Raw genomic sequence first — 26135 nt, forward strand, 5'->3', positions numbered from 1 at the left:
TTTTTTCACTTTTTTTCTACCATACGATATCAACAAAAATTTCTCTCAAAATTATAATTTGGTAGACCGATCATGACGAAGTAACAAAAAATGTTAATATGCCATTTGCCGAAATCCGTTTCACAATTTCTAAAAGATATATTATACAGTGGTGTGCATAAACTTGGAATCACCAGTTAAATCTTCAAATATGTATGTTTATATGCTGTTGTCTAAGAAATTCTTTGGAGTTAAGTGCCTCAACCCCCATCAATATATATATATCATTTGAAAGGGAAAATTCTGAAGAACAAGATGATGCCAAATATTCGAAAATATTCTCAGATTTTTATCGCTGGGGGGGGGGGGGTGGATCTACCGAAAGGCAGACTTATTGCAGGCTATGAACGTTGTTAGTGAAAATTGATAAAATAGGATACAAACAAACTCTTTTATACAAATTGGTGGCCCTGAAAAGGGCCGTTGGGTTATCGTTGGTCTTCAGAAGGACTGGTAAGGTGTCTTGAGCTGAGCATTAGTATTTTATTGGCCAGCCCTTGTTCTTGATCACCATCTGACACCGTCGAGGCATGCTGTTTACCAACTTTCTGAGCTCTTCAGGAGTGATGATGTGATGCCAAGCATGAATAATCTTCTCTATGAGCTCCCGTTTTGTCTTTGGTTTATCTTTGCTGACTATCACACCAATACGCTGCCAAAGATTTTCAATGGGATTCAGGTCAAGGCTTTGTGCTGGCCAGTCTATTACCCTCACATTACTTCTGGTCATCCACTCCTTGACTCTCTTGGCACGGTGGCAGGGTGCATTGTCATCCTGGTAGTACCAGGGTTGGTCATTGCTGGTGAACAGGCTCCGAGCACTTGGAAGCATGACATCTTCCATGGTCTTGATGTATTTGTCTCCATTCATCATGCCTTCACAAATGGAGAGTCTTCCCACACCAAAAGCTGTCATGCAACCCCATACCATGACTCCAGTAGGGTGCTTGATGGTTGGTAGCGTACAAGCCGGGCTGTACTCCTCTCCAGGTCGTCTCCTCACATAACAATTTCCAGAGTGGTTTTGGATTGTAAATGTTGACTCATCACTGAACAAGACCCTTTGCCATTGGGCTGTTGTCCAGAACCGTTTATCTTTAGCCCACTCTAGACGACGTTTTCACTTTTTCTCAGAAACTAAGGGCTTGCACCTTGCCTTGCAGCCTTTCAAACCATTTGCAAGCAGTCTTCTTCGCACTGTACTGGGGTGAATCTCAATATCTCTGTTGTCCTTGATCTCCTTACAAAGTTGAGTACTGTTCAGATGTCTGTCAGCGAGGGATCTTCGTACCAGGTACCGATCTTCACGGATAGTCGTCTTCTTGGGTCGTCCAGCAGAGTAGGTGGGTTTAAGACTGCCATTGGAGGTCCAAGTCTTGATTGCTGTGTAGACTGCCTTCTGAGAACAACCAACTTCCGCAGCTATCTGTCTTTGGGTCTTTTGCTGTTTGTGAAGGTGCAGAATGATGGCTCTTCTCTCTGTAGATAACACTTTAGGCATGGTAAAGTTCAAAGTCAAACTGAGTTCAAAGTTAAACTGAGAATGAATAAGACTTCAAATGTCCTGCTTTAAATATGCAACAGTCAGCAAATTGCATAACTGAAATGCCATCATGATGGGATTTAGGATATTTCACTTTCTTTGAAATTTGACAAGCAGTAAACTTTCTCAGCTGGGAAGGTTTGTGCTAACCTGTTATAACCAGATTACGTACAAGACCAGATAAAATTGCTAATCTGTTTAATAGGATTAATATAAATCACTCAGAAATGATTGTGTTAAATCAATCAATGCATTGTTTGAAAGCACATCTTCTGCTGATCAGATTGATATATAATATCTGGCATGGCATCATAATTGGCGGGAAAATAGAAAGCAAATGGAAGATCCATTCGATATAGAGTGAACAAAACAATGTGATTCCAAGTTTATGCACACCACTGTATATACGATACTCGCTATCTCAGTTCAGCGTTATAAGTTATAGTAGAAACAAATTCGAAAACAGATAAGTGATAAAATTTTAGCCTATGACAAAATTGAAGTTTAGTAAAATACATAATAAAACTTAGCTTTAGTAAAATAGTTAAAAATACATACTGAAACTTTAATTATGTGTTTAGTAAGCTAAATTCATTTTAAGCTAGATTCAACGTTTATGTTATACGTCTGTCTCTAAGGTAAGAACTTCCCAGGGTACATACTGGAGGTAGTACATTGTAATGTTACATTTTTTGCAGATCAAAACCACTAGATACACTAAAGTTGCTATACTAAAGGTACCTATAGTTACTAAGGTTAAAGCACGTTAATTATATCAGAACTTTCATGATATATTTCAGTACTTCAGAGTCTTGGCTTTCGAATGAGCCTATATTCAGTACAAATAATAATAGAACTTTGAAAAATAGGGTGTCAAAAGTATGTCCTGCAATAAAAAAAACACTTGGTTGTGGTTCCCACAATGTGATGTCATAATTAGCATTTAGCCTTAGGTCGTCAATCCCTTTCGCTGCCATTGAGGCTGCGCTTTTCTGTGACGATTGGTACTCTTAAACCCGGAGAGCGCTAATAATAAACTAGGATTCTAGATAATAAACAATGCCCGGGGATCGTGCTAACGCCCGACCAATACAAACACATGTTCTGTGTTGATAGATTTCGGGTAATTGTTAGAGTTTGCTTATTGTTATTTGAAGAATTCGTATTGCTTTCCATGTTTCTTTCTAAATATGATTATGCTTCAATAAATATACTGTCGTTGATAAAGGTAATGAAATCACATCAATTAAATTGCACTCTCACGAGATCACACAATGCTTGAAATTAATTAGCCTCGGTCGTGCCCCTCAACATCACCATAATAAGAGGGGGTTAGTGCATAATATCATCGGAAAACATAGTATGGTGCTTGGAATTTGAGCTATTTGTCATAGAAATAATCTGTGCATGGAAAGCTAATAACACTGATTCCTTTGCCATCTTCATTGGCTCTCTGGAGCTGTCCTACCTTCGCCTGCTACTAGCATCATTATCATAGTTAATAAATAAGCGTTAATAGCACACAATACCGTATATGAAAATTGTGGCGTCATAATTTGCGAGTCTATACCATTGAACATTTCTGTGGTTAACCTCTGGGAAAATCCTATAAACACCAACCAGTGTCTGCCTCACCATGTCAAACAATGGCTCATTTGAAAGCCAAGATACTGAATAAGCTGAAACAGTACTGATAGAATTTATGTGCTTTAACATATGGGTCGCGATCTTAGAAACCATGGTTAAGTCGCAAATCACGAAGTTGAGTTATCCGACTTTGAAGCTTCACTAGCTGAATTTATAATAATGGTAACGATTTTAGCAACACGTGCATCCAGACCAATCAAAGAGTGATCTTTCCAAATCTGAAGTCAATTTAGCCAATAGAAGTCTCTAACCATCGGGGAAAAAAACCTTGAAGCCGTTGCTATGCTAAACAGGGAGTCCTAAAAAAGGCGTCTGATAAAAGTAATCGACTCGTTTTTGTCGATTTTAAACATAATTCTGACATTTTGGATACTTTTATGAGTACTTTGGTATTCCAACTGATGCCAAAAGCAGTGAAAGAAAAGGGAATGATGATGATAATTTCTTAACGATTCTTATTATTATAATATTTAATTATAAGAATAATTATTTGATTTTATATGATTATTATAAGATTTAATTACAAGAATAACTATTCGAATTTACAAGATTAGAGTTTATAGTGTCCAATGGTGTGCAATATGTTACTGTTAATATTTGTTTAAGGCTTTGTTGGTGATACTACGGCTGTGCTCAAAATCGCGATACTGCCAAGCCGTTTTTAATATCTGCAAAATTAAGAATAAGTAATACACTTTCTGATAGATATACAGCTATTTCTATGACAGCTAGCTAAAATCTGTTAAGATTTTTAATTTTAGCATGATTTTTTGTACATATAAATACAGAAATCTAGATAAATATCAAATCTTCTTGATATTGGTTGCTATGACGTTTTGAAATTTAAACAAAATTGTGCATTGGTTTTCGTTTCTTAAACTTTAACACCAGTTTTCTCAGAACATGTTTTCGCGCTGATGGTGAACGTGCATTCAGTTTATTGACCATAACATCTGTTGTCATTAAGCTAGAATCAAAAAAATTTTTGCAAAATAACTGAAAATTTTCTTCTGCTAGTGTAGATAACTCCAAATCTCACACCCCCGACTCAACCATGGTTTCTGAGATCTTTACCCGTATTGTTTTATTACTAATTTTTAATATGTACAGTATGTATATAAAATTTTGATGATTATTACCAGGGAGTGTTTGCATTAGATAATTACTATTGGTTTGATTTCTATACCACTCTACAGCATCTTCGCCTTACGATACTAACACTGAAACAATTAATATCAAAACTGTAAACCATATAATTTTCCATTGTAATCATAGCAAAACAAAGTTTATTTAGCTATTGCTAATTATTTCACATTAACATTTAAACATCTTTACAGTTACATTTTTTCTTTTAATTTCAACAAAACATTTTTCTCATGATATGAAATTTAAAAGTTACAGTTGTTAGACAACCTTTACAGTTGTTTTATTTTGTCTCAATTTATTTGAACTGCATAGAACAATTTCTCATGATATGAAGTTTAAAAGTAAGAATGGAAACTTGTTATATGTTAAATGAAAATAGATTTCTGTATAAAGACTTTTTATTACCAGGTCAACACCAGCAGTCACCTAGTATATATATATATATATATATGTACTAGCTGAATGCCCGGCGTTGTACAGATAATAAAATAATTACCCAATGAATTTGAGTAACTTACCTGTAAGTTAGTAGTCTAAATCTTTACTATAACAATCCTACGCGTAATTATTAAGCTCGCCATTAGTTGATCGTTATGCTAGTTAAATAATTCTAAGCACTTGAGTGTGAGTATTTTAATTAGGTAATCACAATTATTCATCGCTCTACTCAGTTGAATGATCGTCGAGCAGTGGGTTAGATCGCTGAGCTTCAGACCTGAAGGAACTGAGATCAAATCCTTGGCATTGCGGATTTTTCATCGCTAGGTTTAAAAACTGGACACAGGGAGGAGCAAGAAAGAAACCAACAAAAGACAAACACTGATTTTTGATAAATAAAAGAGAATTTGATAAATAAAAGAGAATTACAGTTGAAGCAATTCATAGTTGATTGTGTGTCCTCATGTTAGGTTTAGTAAAGTAAATTGGCCAGTTGGTCGTCTCTTTTGTTGAGTGGCGCTTTACACGAAAATAATGTTTTTGCAATTGATTTCAAAATTGCCGATGTTTGCGAATTGGCTAAGCACAAACCGATGTAACATATATTTCTTACAGGTACATTTGCAGCCACCCTTTCGTATTTAGAAAAACTGCTTGTTCTATTCTGAAACCCTCCCATTCAATCAAAAAAATTTGTGTTCCTATTTAACCATTTGCAACCAAAATTGTATTAGCTTAACGCTGACATAGGCTTATAACATAGGCATAATCCTACATGAAATCTTTTCTATTATGGTGTTCAGCCACTGACATTGAGCTTCCCATAATACTTCTTGTATGTTTATTTTATTTTACCGAGTACTCGTAAAATGTCGCAATTGGCAATATTTCACAATTTTCTTGTTACAGCATTGTCAGCATATTTAAATGCCTGGTCAAGCTCAAAAATTAACCTAGCATACATTTGTAAACCAATACTTTGAAAACGAGCTTTTGCTCGTCAATAAATGTTCTATTTATTTTGTTTGTTACACCCATTTTCGCTGTAATCTTAGAGAATTTTATTGCGAGAATTATGTGCTTATTCTCACAGGATTGCATCCCAAGACGATCGCAGCGGTGGATATGGGTCAAGGCAAGGCTATGACAACAGAGACTCAAGTTTTAGCTCTAGGAATTATAATGATAGAGACTCAGGCTATAACAGACCTAGCTATGATGAGCGAGACTCGAGCTTTGGGAGACGGAGCTTCAATGATAGAGACTCCGACTATGGGAGGCGAGGCTATGATGAGCGAGACTCGGCCTATGGACGAAGAGGCCATGAGGATAGAGACTCGGGCTATTCGAGGCGAGGCTATGATGACAGGGATTCGGGCTATGGGAGACGTGACAGCAGGTATAACAGTTCGTATAGGCGGGACTACAGTCCACCCCGTAATAGTTACCGAAGGAATGAGTACAGCGAGCCAAGAGCTCAGCGCTCTGATGGTTACAATAGAAATGGAAGGTAGTGCACCCCTGCTGGTCACTGTTTATCTTTTCTGTTCTCACCAATCTAAGCATGGAGCGGGCTCTAATAACCACCCCTCTCCACACGTCTCTTATCGAGGGCCGCGTAGGAATAATGGGTCGTTGTCAGAGTCTCACTCGTTGGCTTGTCTTTCTTTTTCTCACATTTTGCGCTCGTGATTCTAACATTAGAGCATGTTTAAGCTAAAGTTGCTCTTTCGCTTCCTGGATACTCTAAAGAAATTACCGCTTCTGTGTAGCCCTCTCTGTCCTTTACAGATATCATGCTATAGTTTCTAAAGGTCATGTGAAGGTTATAGTTCCTAAAAGTTTTAGTAGTATAAGATAACGTGTGGCTGCATTTCACGCACTTTTTCAAGACGGCGCTTCAAAGATGTTCATTGGAATGAAGTTACAAATCAGGAGTTGGTAGTGTGCTTTGCTATATGTAGTTTTGCCAAATTCTTACATTAATTTGTGTTCTCGAGCTATAAAGATTTTTAAATAGAAAAAACTATTTTGGCCTTTTTATTTTGTGAAGCTTTTAAATACAAAAAAATGAAGATTTTTGCTGCTACATTCGCAATACCTTACCTAGGTTTGTTTAACAAAAAGTTGAAAAAATTGTTGTTTTTGGGTTTTTAGTCCAGCTAAAAGCAGAAGATTTTGTGTGCTATTTTCATAATATTTGAACAAGTTTGATTAAAACTAAGTATTGTTAAACTGTTTTGACCAATGAGTTATTGCAATAGCCATATAATGCTGCTCATATGGATAGCATTGCCCAGTCATAAGTTAGGCTTGATATTCATATTTGATGATCAATAGTATGCTGTCTTCAACACATCTCTACAAAAACAGTTAATCATGCGTTGTCCACATCATTAAGTATACTTTTTATGAGTTGATAATTGTCTGTACAAATTATATCGACAACAATTCACTATTCTTACTAACTTGTAACATCACGTAATATCTGTCACTAACCTGTAACATCACGTAATATCTGTCACTAACCTGTCACTTTTCCCTTCCGATGCACTGCGCAAGCATTCCATCTGATTGCAAATGACTCCACATGAAAATTGATTTTGATTACAATTTAGTTGTTTATATGTTAACGATTTCACCTGCTGCTGATACGTCTCCCTTAGGACATAATTCTCAATTCATAATCTACAGTGTACATTTTAGAATGTACACTGTACTCTCTTGCTGAAGCAAATACCGTACTTTTCGGACTATTAGCGGTACTTTTTTCTGATGACTTGAGCCATGCGGCTTATATAAGGGTGCGGCTATTCTGTGGCTTTTTCTTTCATCGCTAGGGTGCATTAACCGGAATCTCCGGTTGTACTCCTCTAGCGGTGAAAGAAAATACGAAACAATGCCTAACGGTACTGTTCCGTTAGGCAACAGGTTAAAAAGGTTAGAAAGCGTTAGGTTAAAAAGCGTCGGTTAATACGAAACAGTGCCGTTAGATACTGTTTCGTTTTAAACAGCAAAATTGCTGCCGTGTTAAAAAGCACGGTCCTGAGTTCTGCGGCCTATACAAAGGTGCGGCTTATGTATTGTTTTATTATCGTTTTTTGGAAAATAAAGCAGATGCGGCTCATTTAGGGTTGCGGTTTATAGTCCGGAAAGTACGGTAATTTGAGATTTTGAACGAAAAATATTTCTAAACTTCTCAGGATATTATAGTGACACTGATCGTTCTTTGCATTCCTACAAGTATTATAAATTTGATCATTGTGCGTTTCATCTATCCCTGACTCATGTCACGTTATCCAATGTTTATCAATCCTGTTAGTCCCGCTAAGTTCCTAACTCTCTTTTCCCTTCCTGTTATGCTCTCTGTTTTTAATTGGTTTGGTTCTGGCTTTATGATCGTCATGTATTGTCATGGCTATTACCCTCATTGCATCAGGTATGATGAAAGAAGCTCAGGCTATGATAGGCAGGCAAGTGCTGAAGGTCCCAAGGAGAGGCCAAAACTTCAGTTAGCACCAAGATCTAAGCCCGCTGACTCAGAGAAGTCAGCTGCATCTAAACCAGCCGCTCCATCTGTTTTTGGTTTGTTTTAGTGTCTCTATCTTTCCAAGTGAACTTTTTAATTTTCGACCGTTCTTAGTATTTCATGCACCTTTTAAATATTAATATATGTTCTGTTTAAACCATCAAAAACTTTGTTTTACATGTTAGTGTATATAAATATATATATATATATACATATTTCAGTATAAGATTCTTTCTGTATCAAAATCTGTTATTGTAATTACACCATTGTTCTTCTACTTCATTCTAGTTCATTCAATTTAAAAAAGTTTTCACCCTCACTCTTTTAATCATCTGATCTGGCTATTTTATTTCTGTGTTAGTGGCTGTGAGCTGCTGTTCTGGTTATGTTGTTTTTTATATGACACTAATTTTGACTTTGTTTGCACCCACAGGTAGTGCTAAGCCAGTGGATACAGCTGCCAAGGAAAGAGAAATTGAAGAACGTTTGAGGCGGCAACAGGAAGACCGCTCCGGCAGAGATCGGGACTCCGGCTCGTCATTTGCATCTCGGGACATCAGGACCAACGTGGAACGTCAGGTATGTCTCAGTAAGCAGACATGTGATGTCAGGCGTCTATCGGTTGTTGTGCGTGTTGTCAACGCTGAACCAATAGTCTAAGTAATATACAATGAAGTAATATATAATGAAGTAATATACAATGAAGTAATATACAATGAAGTAATATACAATGAAGTAATATACAATGAAGTAATATACAATGAAGTAATATACAATGAAGTAATATACAATGAAGTAATATACAATGAAGTAATATACAATGAAGTAATATACAGTGAAGTAATATACAGTGAAGTAATATACAATGAAGTAATATACAATGAAGTAATATACAATGAAGTAATATACAATGAAGTAATATACAATGAAGTAATATACAATGAAGTAATATACAATGAAGTAATATACAATGAAGTAATATACAATGAAGTAATATACAATGAAGTAATATACAATGAAGTAATATACAATGAAGTAATATACAATGAAGTAATATACAATGAAGTAATATACAATGAAGTAATATACAATGAAGTAATACACAATGAAGTAATATACAATGAAGTAATATACAATGAAGTAATATACAATGAAGTAATATACAGTGAAGTAATATACAGTGAAGTAATATACAGTGAAGTAATATACAATGAAGTAATATACAATGAAGTAATATACAATGAAGTAATATACAATGAAGTAATATACAATGAAGTAATATACAATGAAGTAATATACAATGAAGTAATATACAATGAAGTAATATACAATGAAGTAACATACAATGAAGTAATATACAATGAAGTAATATACAATGAAGTAATATACAATGAAGTAATATACAATGAAGTAATATACAATGAAGTAATATACAATGAAGTAATATACAATGAAGTAATATACAATGAAGTAATATACAATGAAGTAATATACAATGAAGTAATATACAATGAAGTAATATACAATGAAGTAATATACAATGAAGTAATATACAATGAAGTAATATACAATGAAGTAATATACAATGAAGTAATATACAATGAAGTAATATACAATGAAGTAATATACAATGAAGTAATATACAATGAAGTAATATACAATGAAGTAATATACAATGAAGTAATATACAATGAAGTAATATACAATGAAGTAATACACAATGAAGTAATATACAATGAAGTAATATACAATGAAGTAATATACAATGAAGTAATATACAGTGAAGTAATATACAGTGAAGTAATATACAGTGAAGTAATATACAATGAAGTAATATACAATGAAGTAATATACAATGAAGTAATATACAATGAAGTAATATACAATGAAGTAATATACAATGAAGTAATATACAATGAAGTAATATACAATGAAGTAATATACAATGAAGTAATATACAATGAAGTAATATACAATGAAGTAATATACAATGAAGTAATATACAATGAAGTAATATACAATGAAGTAATATACAATGAAGTAATACACAATGAAGTAATACACAATGAAGTAATACACAATGAAGTAATATACAATGAAGTAATATACAATGAAGTAATATACAATGAAGTAATATACAATGAAGTAATATACAATGAAGTAATATACAATGAAGTAATATACAATGAAGTAATATACAATGAAGTAATATACAATGAAGTAATACACAATGAAGTAATATACAATGAAGTAATACACAATGAAGTAATACACAATGAAGTAATATACAATGAAGTAATATACAATGAAGTAATATACAATGAAGTAATATACAATGAAGTAATATACAATGAAGTAATATACAATGAAGTAATACACAATGAAGTAATACACAATGAAGTAATACACAATGAAGTAATATACAATGAAGTAATATACAATGAAGTAATATACAATGAAGTAATATACAATGAAGTAATATACAATGAAGTAATATACAATGAAGTAATATACAATGAAGTAATATACAATGAAGTAATATACAATGAAGTAATACACAATGAAGTAATACACAATGAAGTAATATACAATGAAGTAATATACAATGAAGTAATATACAGTGAAGTAATATACAATGAAGTAATATACAATGAAGTAATATACAATGAAGTAATATACAATGAAGTAATATACAATGAAGTAATATACAATGAAGTAATATACAATGAAGTAATATACAATGAAGTAATATACAATGAAGTAATATACAATGAAGTAATATACAATGAAGTAATACACAATGAAGTAATACACAATGAAGTAATACACAATGAAGTAATACACAATGAAGTAATATACAATGAAGTAATATACAATGAAGTAATATACAATGAAGTAATATACAATGAAGTAATATACAATGAAGTAATATACAATGAAGTAATATACAATGAAGTAATATACAATGAAGTAATATACAATGAAGTAATATACAATGAAGTAATATACAATGAAGTAATATACAATGAAGTAATATACAATGAAGTAATATACAATGAAGTAATATACAATGAAGTAATATACAATGAAGTAATATACAATGAAGTAATATACAATGAAGTAATATACAATGAAGTAATATACAATGAAGTAATACACAATGAAGTAATACACAATGAAGTAATATACAATGAAGTAATACACAATGAAGTAATATACAATGAAGTAATATACAATGAAGTAATATACAATGAAGTAATATACAATGAAGTAATATACAATGAAGTAATATACAATGAAGTAATATACAATGAAGTAATACACAATGAAGTAATACACAATGAAGTAATATACAATGAAGTAATATACAATGAAGTAATATACAATGAAGTAATATACAATGAAGTAATATACAATGAAGTAATATACAATGAAGTAATATACAATGAAGTAATATACAATGAAGTAATATACAATGAAGTAATATACAATGAAGTAATATACAATGAAGTAATATACAATGAAGTAATACACAATGAAGTAATATACAATGAAGTAATATACAATGAAGTAATATACAATGAAGTAATATACAGTGAAGTAATATACAATGAAGTAATATATAATGAAGTAATATACAATGAAGTAATATACAATGAAGTAATATACAATGAAGTAATATACAATGAAGTAATATACAATGAAGTAATATACAATGAAGTAATATACAATGAAGTAATATACAATGAAGTAATACACAATGAAGTAATATACAATGAAGTAATATACAATGAAGTAATATACAATGAAGTAATATACAATGAAGTAATATACAATGAAGTAATATACAATGAAGTAATACACAATGAAGTAATACACAATGAAGTAATATACAATGAAGTAATATACAATGAAGTAATATACAGTGAAGTAATATACAATGAAGTAATATATAATGAAGTAATATACAATGAAGTAATATACAATGAAGTAATATACAATGAAGTAATATACAATGAAGTAATATACAATGAAGTAATATACAATGAAGTAATATACAATGAAGTAATACACAATGAAGTAATACACAATGAAGTAATATACAATGAAGTAATATACAATGAAGTAATATACAATGAAGTAATATACAATGAAGTAATATACAATGAAGTAATATACAATGAAGTAATATACAATGAAGTAATATACAATGAAGTAATATACAATGAAGTAATATACAATGAAGTAATATACAATGAAGTAATATACAATGAAGTAATATACAATGAAGTAATATACAATGAAGTAATATACAATGAAGTAATATACAATGAAGTAATATACAATGAAGTAATATACAATGAAGTAATATACAATGAAGTAATATACAATGAAGTAATATACAATGAAGTAATATACAATGAAGTAATATACAGTGAAGTAATATACAATGAAGTAATATATAATGAAGTAATATACAATGAAGTAATATACAATGAAGTAATATACAATGAAGTAATATACAATGAAGTAATATACAATGAAGTAATATACAATGAAGTAATATACAATGAAGTAATATACAATGAAGTAATACACAATGAAGTAATATACAATGAAGTAATATACAATGAAGTAATATACAATGAAGTAATATACAATGAAGTAATATACAATGAAGTAATATACAATGAAGTAATATACAATGAAGTAATATACAATGAAGTAATACACAATGAAGTAATACACAATGAAGTAATATACAATGAAGTAATATACAATGAAGTAATATACAGTGAAGTAATATATAATGAAGTAATATATAATGAAGTAATATACAATGAAGTAATATACAATGAAGTAATATACAATGAAGTAATATACAATGAAGTAATATACAATGAAGTAATATACAATGAAGTAATATACAATGAAGTAATACACAATGAAGTAATACACAATGAAGTAATATACAATGAAGTAATATACAATGAAGTAATATACAATGAAGTAATATACAATGAAGTAATATACAATGAAGTAATATACAATGAAGTAATATACAATGAAGTAATATACAATGAAGTAATATACAATGAAGTAATATACAATGAAGTAATATACAATGAAGTAATATACAATGAAGTAATATACAATGAAGTAATATACAATGAAGTAATATACAATGAAGTAATATACAATGAAGTAATATACAATGAAGTAATATACAATGAAGTAATATACAATGAAGTAATATACAATGAAGTAATATACAGTGAAGTAATATACAATGAAGTAATATACAATGAAGTAATATACAATGAAGTAATATACAATGAAGTAATATACAATGAAGTAATATACAATGAAGTAATATACAATGAAGTAATATACAATGAAGTAATATACAATGAAGTAATATACAATGAAGTAATATACAATGAAGTAATATACAATGAAGTAATATACAATGAAGTAATATACAATGAAGTAATATACAGTGAAGTAATATACAATGAAGTAATATATAATGAAGTAATATATAATGAAGTAATATACAATGAAGTAATATACAATGAAGTAATATACAATGAAGTAATATACAATGAAGTAATATACAATGAAGTAATATACAATGAAGTAATATACAATGAAGTAATATACAATGAAGTAATATACAATGAAGTAATATACAATGAAGTAATATACAGTGAAGTAATATATAATGAAGTAATATACAATGAAGTAATATACAATGAAGTAATATACAATGAAGTAATATACAATGAAGTAATATACAATGAAGTAATATACAATGAAGTAATATACAATGAAGTAATACACAATGAAGTAATATACAATGAAGTAATATACAATGAAGTAATATACAATGAAGTAATATACAATGAAGTAATATACAATGAAGTAATATACAATGAAGTAATATACAATGAAGTAATATACAATGAAGTAATATACAATGAAGTAATATACAATGAAGTAATATACAATGAAGTAATATACAATGAAGTAATATACAATGAAGTAATATACAATGAAGTAATACACAATGAAGTAATATACAATGAAGTAATATACAATGAAGTAATATACAATGAAGTAATATACAGTGAAGTAATATACAATGAAGTAATATATAATGAAGTAATATACAATGAAGTAATATACAATGAAGTAATATACAATGAAGTAATATACAATGAAGTAATATACAATGAAGTAATATACAATGAAGTAATATACAATGAAGTAATATACAATGAAGTAATACACAATGAAGTAATATACAATGAAGTAATATACAATGAAGTAATATACAATGAAGTAATATACAATGAAGTAATATACAATGAAGTAATATACAATGAAGTAATATACAATGAAGTAATACACAATGAAGTAATACACAATGAAGTAATACACAATGAAGTAATATACAATGAAGTAATATACAGTGAAGTAATATACAATGAAGTAATATATAATGAAGTAATATACAATGAAGTAATATACAATGAAGTAATATACAATGAAGTAATATACAATGAAGTAATATACAATGAAGTAATATACAATGAAGTAATATACAATGAAGTAATACACAATGAAGTAATACACAATGAAGTAATATACAATGAAGTAATATACAATGAAGTAATATACAATGAAGTAATATACAATGAAGTAATATACAATGAAGTAATATACAATGAAGTAATATACAATGAAGTAATATACAATGAAGTAATATACAATGAAGTAATATACAATGAAGTAATATACAATGAAGTAATATACAATGAAGTAATATACAATGAAGTAATATACAATGAAGTAATATACAATGAAGTAATATACAATGAAGTAATATACATTGAAGTAATATACAATGAAGTAATATACAATGAAGTAATATACAATGAAGTAATATACAATGAAGTAATACACAATGAAGTAATACACAATGAAGTAATACACAATGAAGTAATATACAATGAAGTAATATACAATGAAGTAATATACAATGAAGTAATATACAATGAAGTAATATACAATGAAGTAATATACAATGAAGTAATATACAATGAAGTAATATACAATGAAGTAATATACAGTGAAGTAATATACAATGAAGTAATATACAATGAAGTAATATACAATGAAGTAATATACAATGAAGTAATATACAATGAAGTAATATACAATGAAGTAATATACAATGAAGTAATATACAATGAAGTAATATACAATGAAGTAATACACAATGAAGTAATATACAATGAAGTAATATACAATGAAGTAATATACAATGAAGTAATATACAATGAAGTAATATACAATGAAGTAATATACAATGAAGTAATATACAATGAAGTAATACACAATGAAGTAATACACAATGAAGTAATATACAATGAAGTAATATACAATGAAGTAATATACAGTGAAGTAATATACAATGAAGTAATATATAATGAAGTAATATACAATGAAGTAATATACAATGAAGTAATATACAATGAAGTAATATACAATGAAGTAATATACAATGAAGTAATATACAATGAAGTAATATACAATGAAGTAATACACAATGAAGTAATACACAATGAAGTAATATACAATGAAGTAATATACAATGAAGTAATATACAATGAAGTAATATACAATGAAGTAATATACAATGAAGTAATATACAATGAAGTAATATACAATGAAGTAATATACAATGAAGTAATATACAATGAAGTAATATACAATGAAGTAATATACAATGAAGTAATATACAATGAAGTAATATACAATGAAGTAATATACAATGAAGTAATATACAATGAAGTAATATACAATGAAGTAATATACAATGAAGTAATATACAATGAAGTAATATACAGTGAAGTAATATACAATGAAGTAATATATAATGAAGTAATATACAATGAAGTAATATACAATGAAGTAATATACAATGAAGTAATATACAATGAAGTAATATACAATGAAGTAATATACAATGAAGTAATATACAATGAAGTAATATACAATGAAGTAATACACAATGAAGTAATATACAATGAAGTAATATACAATGAAGTAATATACAATGAAGTAATATACAATGAAGTAATATACAATGAAGTAATATACAATGAAGTAATATACAATGAAGTAATACACAATGAAGTAATACACAATGAAGTAATATACAATGAAGTAATATACAATGAAGTAATATACAGTGAAGTAATATACAATGAAGTAATATATAATGAAGTAATATACAATGAAGTAATATACAATGAAGTAATATACAATGAAGTAATATACAATGAAGTAATATACAATGAAGTAATATACAATGAAGTAATATACAATGAAGTAATACACAATGAAGTAATACACAATGAAGTAATATACAATGAAGTAATATACAATGAAGTAATACACAATGAAGTAATACACAATGAAGTAATATACAATGAAGTAATATACAATGAAGTAATATACAATGAAGTAATATACAATGAAGTAATATACAATGAAGTAATATACAATGAAGTAATATACAATGAAGTAATATACAATGAAGTAATATACAATGAAGTAATATACAATGAAGTAATATACAATGAAGTAATATACAATGAAGTAATATACAATGAAGTAATATACAATGAAGTAATATACAATGAAGTAATATACAATGAAGTAATATACAATGAAGTAATATACAATGAAGTAATATACAATGAAGTAATATACAATGAAGTAATATACAATGAAGTAATATACAATGAAGTAATATACAATGAAGTAATATACAATGAAGTAATACACAATGAAGTAATATACAATGAAGTAATATACAATGAAGTAATATACAATGAAGTAATATACAATGAAGTAATATACAATGAAGTAATATACAATGAAGTAATATACAATGAAGTAATATACAATGAAGTAATATACAATGAAGTAATATACAATGAAGTAATATACAATGAAGTAATATACAATGAAGTAATATACAATGAAGTAATATACAATGAAGTAATATACAATGAAGTAATATACAATGAAGTAATATACAATGAAGTAATATACAATGAAGTAATATACAATGAAGTAATATACAGTGAAGTAATATACAATGAAGTAATATATAATGAAGTAATATATAATGAAGTAATATACAATGAAGTAATATACAATGAAGTAATATACAATGAAGTAATATACAATGAAGTAATATACAATGAAGTAATATACAATGAAGTAATATACAATGAAGTAATATACAATGAAGTAATATACAATGAAGTAATATACAATGAAGTAATATACAGTGAAGTAATATATAATGAAGTAATATACAATGAAGTAATATACAATGAAGTAATATACAATGAAGTAATATACAATGAAGTAATATACAATGAAGTAATATACAATGAAGTAATATACAATGAAGTAATATACAATGAAGTAATACACAATGAAGTAATATACAATGAAGTAATATACAATGAAGTAATATACAATGAAGTAATATACAATGAAGTAATATACAATGAAGTAATATACAATGAAGTAATATACAATGAAGTAATATACAATGAAGTAATATACAATGAAGTAATATACAATGAAGTAATATACAATGAAGTAATATACAATGAAGTAATACACAATGAAGTAATATACAATGAAGTAATATACAATGAAGTAATATACAATGAAGTAATATACAGTGAAGTAATATACAATGAAGTAATATATAATGAAGTAATATACAATGAAGTAATATACAATGAAGTAATATACAATGAAGTAATATACAATGAAGTAATATACAATGAAGTAATATACAATGAAGTAATATACAATGAAGTAATATACAATGAAGTAATACACAATGAAGTAATATACAATGAAGTAATATACAATGAAGTAATATACAATGAAGTAATATACAATGAAGTAATATACAATGAAGTAATATACAATGAAGTAATATACAATGAAGTAATACACAATGAAGTAATACACAATGAAGTAATATACAATGAAGTAATATACAATGAAGTAATATACAGTGAAGTAATATACAATGAAGTAATATATAATGAAGTAATATACAATGAAGTAATATACAATGAAGTAATATACAATGAAGTAATATACAATGAAGTAATATACAATGAAGTAATATACAATGAAGTAATATACAATGAAGTAATACACAATGAAGTAATACACAATGAAGTAATATACAATGAAGTAATATACAATGAAGTAATATACAATGAAGTAATATACAATGAAGTAATATACAATGAAGTAATATACAATGAAGTAATATACAATGAAGTAATATACAATGAAGTAATATACAATGAAGTAATATACAATGAAGTAATATACAATGAAGTAATATACAATGAAGTAATATACAATGAAGTAATATACAATGAAGTAATATACAATGAAGTAATATACAATGAAGTAATATACATTGAAGTAATATACAATGAAGTAATATACAATGAAGTAATATACAATGAAGTAATATACAATGAAGTAATACACAATGAAGTAATACACAATGAAGTAATATACAATGAAGTAATATACAATGAAGTAATATACAATGAAGTAATATACAATGAAGTAATATACAATGAAGTAATATACAATGAAGTAATATACAATGAAGTAATATACAATGAAGTAATATACAATGAAGTAATATACAGTGAAGTAATATACAATGAAGTAATATATAATGAAGTAATATACAATGAAGTAATATACAATGAAGTAATATACAATGAAGTAATATACAATGAAGTAATATACAATGAAGTAATATACAATGAAGTAATATACAATGAAGTAATATACAATGAAGTAATACACAATGAAGTAATATACAATGAAGTAATATACAATGAAGTAATATACAATGAAGTAATATACAATGAAGTAATATACAATGAAGTAATATACAATGAAGTAATATACAATGAAGTAATACACAATGAAGTAATACACAATGAAGTAATATACAATGAAGTAATATACAATGAAGTAATATACAGTGAAGTAATATACAATGAAGTAATATATAATGAAGTAATATACAATGAAGTAATATACAATGAAGTAATATACAATGAAGTAATATACAATGAAGTAATATACAATGAAGTAATATACAATGAAGTAATATACAATGAAGTAATACACAATGAAGTAATACACAATGAAGTAATATACAATGAAGTAATATACAATGAAGTAATATACAATGAAGTAATATACAATGAAGTAATATACAATGAAGTAATATACAATGAAGTAATATACAATGAAGTAATATACAATGAAGTAATATACAATGAAGTAATATACAATGAAGTAATATACAATGAAGTAATATACAATGAAGTAATATACAATGAAGTAATATACAATGAAGTAATATACAATGAAGTAATATACAATGAAGTAATATACAATGAAGTAATATACAATGAAGTAATATACAATGAAGTAATATACAATGAAGTAATATACAATGAAGTAATATACAATGAAGTAATATACAATGAAGTAATATACAATGAAGTAATACACAATGAAGTAATATACAATGAAGTAATATACAATGAAGTAATATACAATGAAGTAATATACAATGAAGTAATATACAATGAAGTAATATACAATGAAGTAATATACAATGAAGTAATATACAATGAAGTAATATACAATGAAGTAATATACAATGAAGTAATATACAATGAAGTAATACACAATGAAGTAATATACAATGAAGTAATATACAATGAAGTAATATACAATGAAGTAATATACAATGAAGTAATACACAATGAAGTAATATACAATGAAGTAATATACAATGAAGTAATATACAATGAAGTAATATACAATGAAGTAATATACAATGAAGTAATATACAATGAAGTAATATACAATGAAGTAATACACAATGAAGTAATATACAATGAAGTAATATACAATGAAGTAATATACAATGAAGTAATATACAATGAAGTAATATACAATGAAGTAATATACAATGAAGTAATATACAATGAAGTAATACACAATGAAGTAATATACAATGAAGTAATATACAATGAAGTAATATACAATGAAGTAATATACAATGAAGTAATATACAATGAAGTAATATACAATGAAGTAATATACAATGAAGTAATACACAATGAAGTAATATACAATGAAGTAATATACAATGAAGTAATATACAATGAAGTAATATACAATGAAGTAATATACAATGAAGTAATATACAATGAAGTAATATACAATGAAGTAATATACAATGAAGTAATATACAATGAAGTAATATACAATGAAGTAATATACAATGAAGTAATACACAATGAAGTAATATACAATGAAGTAATATACAATGAAGTAATATACAATGAAGTAATATACAGTGAAGTAATATACAATGAAACCATATTTAAGATGAACTTGCGCAAGATTTTAGTAGATTTCATCAGAAAGTGTCAGTATTTTTCTATCATTTGCGATTGTTTTTGGTGTTTCAGCTGATCTGACTGCCAGGATGTTTTAAGGTTAAAATCGATAAAACTTAATTTTGATTAAAGAGCTCAGAAGGAAAATCATGCGAACTTGCATTACTAGTTGCTATAGTTGATATCGGCCATTGTGTTCAAGTTGCAGCATTACGTATTTCTATTCTGTTGGTCTCTTTGCAGCTATAGATGTCATAATCGCACTTTTTTTAAATTTGAGCGTATAATCCATGACCAAGCTTTGTTAATTTTAATCCTGAACCATCTGACAATTAGATCATCTCTAGCATCTAAAACTATTACAAACGATAAAAAATACTGATACTTTCTGATAAACCCTACTAAAAAGGACGTCATAAATGCATTTTTGATGGTCTGAGCCTTTGGTTTTGTTTTGATCAAACATCCTGGCAGTCAGATCATCTCAAACATCCAAAACAATGGCAAATGATAGAAAAATACTGATACTTTCTGGTAAATTCTACTAAAATTTTGTGCAAGTTCACCTCTATCATACCAATTACTCATATGAAACGTGAGCAAATATTTGACTACACCCGAAGTAATTACATCTTAAAGTTTCTTGAAAGTTGAAACAGTTGACATTTGATGAACTAGCAAGATTAGAATGTTTGTACTGCAGGTAGCAGCTTTATTTGAGCTTGCTTTTGCAGTCGACGGTGAATGCTAGACTCCCCGACTGTTCGTTTGACTGAGACTGTCATGTTACTCGACTATGGTTATGGCGAAGGTGTTTTACAGGTATACAATGAGCAGCCAGCATCTGATAGGTCACAACCGAATGGGCATCCTGAACAGCAGGCTAGTTCTGTGAAAAAGCCAACTGCTGCCGCAATATTCGGTGAAGCCAAACCTGTTGACACGGGATCACGAGAGCGAGAAATAGAAGAACGCCTGCGAAAAGAGCGCCCTATTGAGTCAAGAGGTAGATTGAGAGCACTTTTTTCGCCGTATTCATTTGGTGTGTTAGGGACCCAGTCTCTCCGCAAATACATTGATGTTTGCGTCTGTCAGAGCTGTACCTATATGCCTATTTGTGAGTGGAGATAATAGCGTGCTAGTGTGTGACAAATGTTGTTGAAATGTTAACTGACAGCATTTTAAAATTATACATATTTATACCAATATAATCATGCTATTTTGTTTTTCGGCAATTATTACCCTGTTAGAACAAAACACTGGTTTTAAAGGGAAAAACATTTGCGATGCTAGCGCCAAACTATGATATAAGGCGGTCATTTTTTCGGCAAAACACCAACTTATGACGTACAATGTCGATGCTGATGAGTAGCCGATGCGTGAACATGAAACAAAAGTACTTTTGCTGGCCACCATTCCTAAACATTTTCACCCCACAATTGTAGGCATCACACTACGTTGTTATGGTTACCCGGCATAGCAGATAATATGACATAAGGTTGAAGCAAATTCGCAAATACTATGAAAGGCTATTATCCATATTTATCTTTCGACTGGTGGTTATATTATTGCATCATTGGCTGGTTTGCACATTTTGGGGAATGACCAGCAAGAAATGCTTCCTTTATGCAAATTGGGAATTTTAAAAATCCGTAAAAGTTTTCTATTCTCGGAAGTCATCTGTTTAAAATTCATCAATGCATGCTTTTCTTTCGTGAATAAGGAATTTGAACGAACAGACTTTAGGTAATAAAGTTCAAAAAATGAGTGATTTTAAATATACAGTAGACGTTCTATAATGGAAACTTCCTTTTACGTAAATAATTTATGTTAAGATTCTGCTTCGTATTATGTAAGAAATGCCATGACGTAAAGCATCCATTCGGTGCAAATTCTCAAATTCGATTTGAATAACAAGAGTTCAATAGTTAGCCTTAAAAATATCGGTATCTTGCCACACTCGGAAGAGAAAACAGGCTCTAGTGTGCTGTGAGAGATCGTCAGGTGTGACGATAACGCACAGAGAATAAGTACGTGTATAAGTATTCTGAAATATTTAAAAGTGGTTGATGGGTGCATGTTTGTTTGTTTGCTTGCTTTATTTCATCGATAATATATGAAATATATACAAAAGAAATGAAAACTAAACAACGAGCATCCAGAGAAGGTGATGATGAGGTCACGTGCGCGATAGCAAAAGCTAATATTTAGCGCGGACCCAGGTGGCAGATTACAGGCAAAAATTAATTAAACATTATAGTTAACAAAATCATCTCAATAGCCGTGCCCTTAAGCTCCTCTTGAAACCTAACGTGTTTTGTATACTGCGAATAGAAATAGGCAGAGTGTTCCACAAAACAGCTTCTTGATAAATTGTTCTTTTGTGACCAGCAGCGGAAGATGATTTAGGTAGAGGTAAGTTGAATTTAGAATTTCGAGTGAATTAGTGCTCTGAGAGATGAGAATATGAATATGTGTCGGGCAGTCGGTCTACCAATCTCAGTGTCAGTTAGTTGGATTCTCATTGAAAGCTATCTTTTATCCTAACCTTTAACCCTGGCTGGACAAACGGACAAACAGACAGATCCCGCTATTACTATAGTAGATATGTATTTTTGTTTTACTTTTGACATGCAGTTTTTTTTAAACATAAACCGTGATGTCTAGAAAAAGATGGAAGAACAATTGATTTACATTAACGTAAAGTAAAATCTTGAACCCTAAACCAAATGAAAAAAAGTTGACAATGTGAAACAATAATATCACAATTACTGTACAATCATTAAATTTAGTTAAGTTTAGTTTTTCCTTTTTGTATGGCCAAAGGGGTGAGTTTGGGATGATCTTGGAAAGGATTAGTCTATTAATAGGCATTTTACGCTTCCTATAACGTAGATTCCATGTGAAATAAACGCTCTTGGAACAGGTTATTTGTGCTGTGGGTGCGTCCGCTGTAATTGTATAATCTTTTAAGTGTTTTTGGATGATATTTTGCAAAAATAGCAAATCTTTCATCCATTTTCGCCACTTGAAAATATTTATAGAACCATGTATTATATATATATATATAGATATATATTATAGAACCCCGATCTGTAATATTATCTGCTGCTGTTACTGAAATAAAAATTTGCTATCAGTTAACCATTATGCGTGCTCTTTGATAATTAATATCCACAGTAATTTAGTAATTATCACCTTCCGCTTCGTCACATAAATTATAATTTTATGGTTCATCTTTGTGCTCTGGTACTTCCTCACTTTTGTTTCCATTCCACTACCGAATTCATCATTTTTTTCTCCGAACAACGGCAGTAAAACAGCACTTTAGTACATAGCCTCAGTTCTCTTACTTTAGATTCTGCTCCAGCTGATCGAAAATACGATAACAGAGATAGGGATTATCAAAGGGAAGCTCCTCGTGCCAATGCTTGGAGCAAGGGACCACCCGCGTCACGCCCAGGTAGGTTGTTGCTCTTTGGGTCTTTCATCAGCTTTTCCCTGTCTCAACACTGGATTCTTTTTAGCTAGTTTGAAAGTCATTGATGAAAGTCTTTTTGTCTACAATACTAAAATACCTTTAGTAAAATCAATTAAGGATACATTACAATATACATACGGTATTGAATGTTCAAAACTTACAGTCTATCTTGAATTATTATTATTGATGCATGAGTAAAACATTTTGGTCATCGAAGAGATGTTCCAAGATCTCTCCGACAATAATTAATCTGGAGAAAAGCATAGGGGAACAACTCCAGCTTTGGTGTAACGTTAGATATGTAACCATTCACGGCTTTGTAGCATAGGACTGGTTCTAATGTAAAGTGGATATCTCATCATCTCTTTGCTGGTTCTGAGTTAAGTGGTTGCGTATGGCAGGTGAGAGACCTCGCAAGGAGCAACGGGAAAGGCCACTCCCCAAGTCCCTTGATGAGATGCCGCAGTACAAGGAAAGAGAAGGTCAAGATTTTGCTGTGCAAAATAAATATGCGGGTCTACTCGGCAGCGATGGTGATGATGATGCCGGCGATTAGCTTCCATTTAACATTTATTCAGGGTGTAGAATTCTTGCAAACACTTTTTAGCAGGTTACGATATTAGATTGGTATGAATGAGTCTGAGGTGAGTGCTTGCTTTATGCAAAGACAGGCCGCTTCCATTGGAAGGCCTTTCTTCATCTATATAGCTATTCTATGATCTTACACTATACTGGTTACTCATTTAGTCTGGGTAAATTATTCTTGCGTAATCTGTTATTCCATATTTGATTATACTATTGTTATACATATAATTTAATAAATAAGCTTGCAAGAATATCTTCTACTTTATTGTACTGGCACTTTCCAGAATCTTTGCTATTAGCTCACAGGAATGCCTATCTGACAAGATGTCTCATCTACAGGAATGTGCAAAAAAACTGGACCCTTTTGTTGGAAAACTAACATTCATAAAACATAACAAGTCACTAAAACTCATATAACATGATTATGACTTGAAATAAGGAATAAAAATGTATCTGGCGGGATCATATCTCTACAGATTGTTATCTCCAACCATTAAAAATTAAATGCTCTGAATTTAGCCTACATAAGCATTAAAAAAACAATCTTACAGCTGTTTGATTTACGTATTTGAAATCAAGAGAAAATGAAGATTAATTTAATATATATTTTATGGCTATTGACTATATTCACAATGACTAACAATGTTGCAAATGAAAGTTTTGGTTTTTTAGTAAAGGCTCCAGTTAATTTCACACACCAGCGTAGATATTTGAGGTAGCACATCATTTATCTAGCGTCAAACATATGTAAGATATTATAGCCAGCACAATGTGAGGACCTTGAATAAGATGTGAGGAACATGTCTCTGGTATTTATTTAGGGATCTAGACTGTTCTTTTATTTTTACTAGTTTTCTAATCGATTTGGTCTGTGGTATTTTTATTTCTGGCTGTCCGTCAAAATTGACAATGACTTGCATTTTAGCGATGCATGCTTGTAAGACTAACCTGAAGGGATGCATTTCGCAACGTGTCCAGTTTGATAGAGCCAGGTAGCCATTTAACTCGCCCAATTTGCGAAGGACAGAGTTGGATCTTTAACATGCCCATGATGTCGGTGTGGTACACGGGGCCTCCAAGTTATGGCCTAGATTCGAAAGACCCAGCAATTTAGGGTTGGAAGCTTGCTAAGAGCTTTTTGTCAGATCAGCATTAAGCAGGACT

At 29.4% G+C, this 26135-nt stretch overlaps 1 protein-coding gene across 3 annotated transcripts in view; it reads left to right on the forward strand.

Moving 5' to 3' along the window:
• Window positions 1-25218, forward strand: part of LOC137388954 (eukaryotic translation initiation factor 4B-like) — a 29784-nt gene extending 4566 nt beyond the window's left edge. The window contains exons 3-8 of one of the 3 annotated variants that reach the window (XM_068075464.1): window positions 5907-6323; window positions 8253-8398; window positions 8776-8921; window positions 21728-21911; window positions 24264-24368; window positions 24788-25218. In XM_068075464.1, coding sequence (XP_067931565.1) covers window positions 5907-6323; window positions 8253-8398; window positions 8776-8921; window positions 21728-21911; window positions 24264-24368; window positions 24788-24942 — 1153 coding nt within the window. In that variant the 3' untranslated portion in view covers window positions 24943-25218. Of the gene's footprint in view, window positions 1-5906; window positions 6324-8252; window positions 8399-8775; window positions 8922-21727; window positions 21912-24263; window positions 24369-24709 lie in introns of all 3 variants that reach the window. The other 2 variants (XM_068075465.1, XM_068075466.1) reach the window with 2 other exon arrangements.
• Window positions 25219-26135: the final 917 nt, after the last annotated feature.

Source organism: Watersipora subatra, chromosome 2, assembly GCF_963576615.1.
Source record: "Watersipora subatra chromosome 2, tzWatSuba1.1, whole genome shotgun sequence".
NCBI classification, from domain to species: domain Eukaryota; kingdom Metazoa; phylum Bryozoa; class Gymnolaemata; order Cheilostomatida; family Watersiporidae; genus Watersipora; species Watersipora subatra.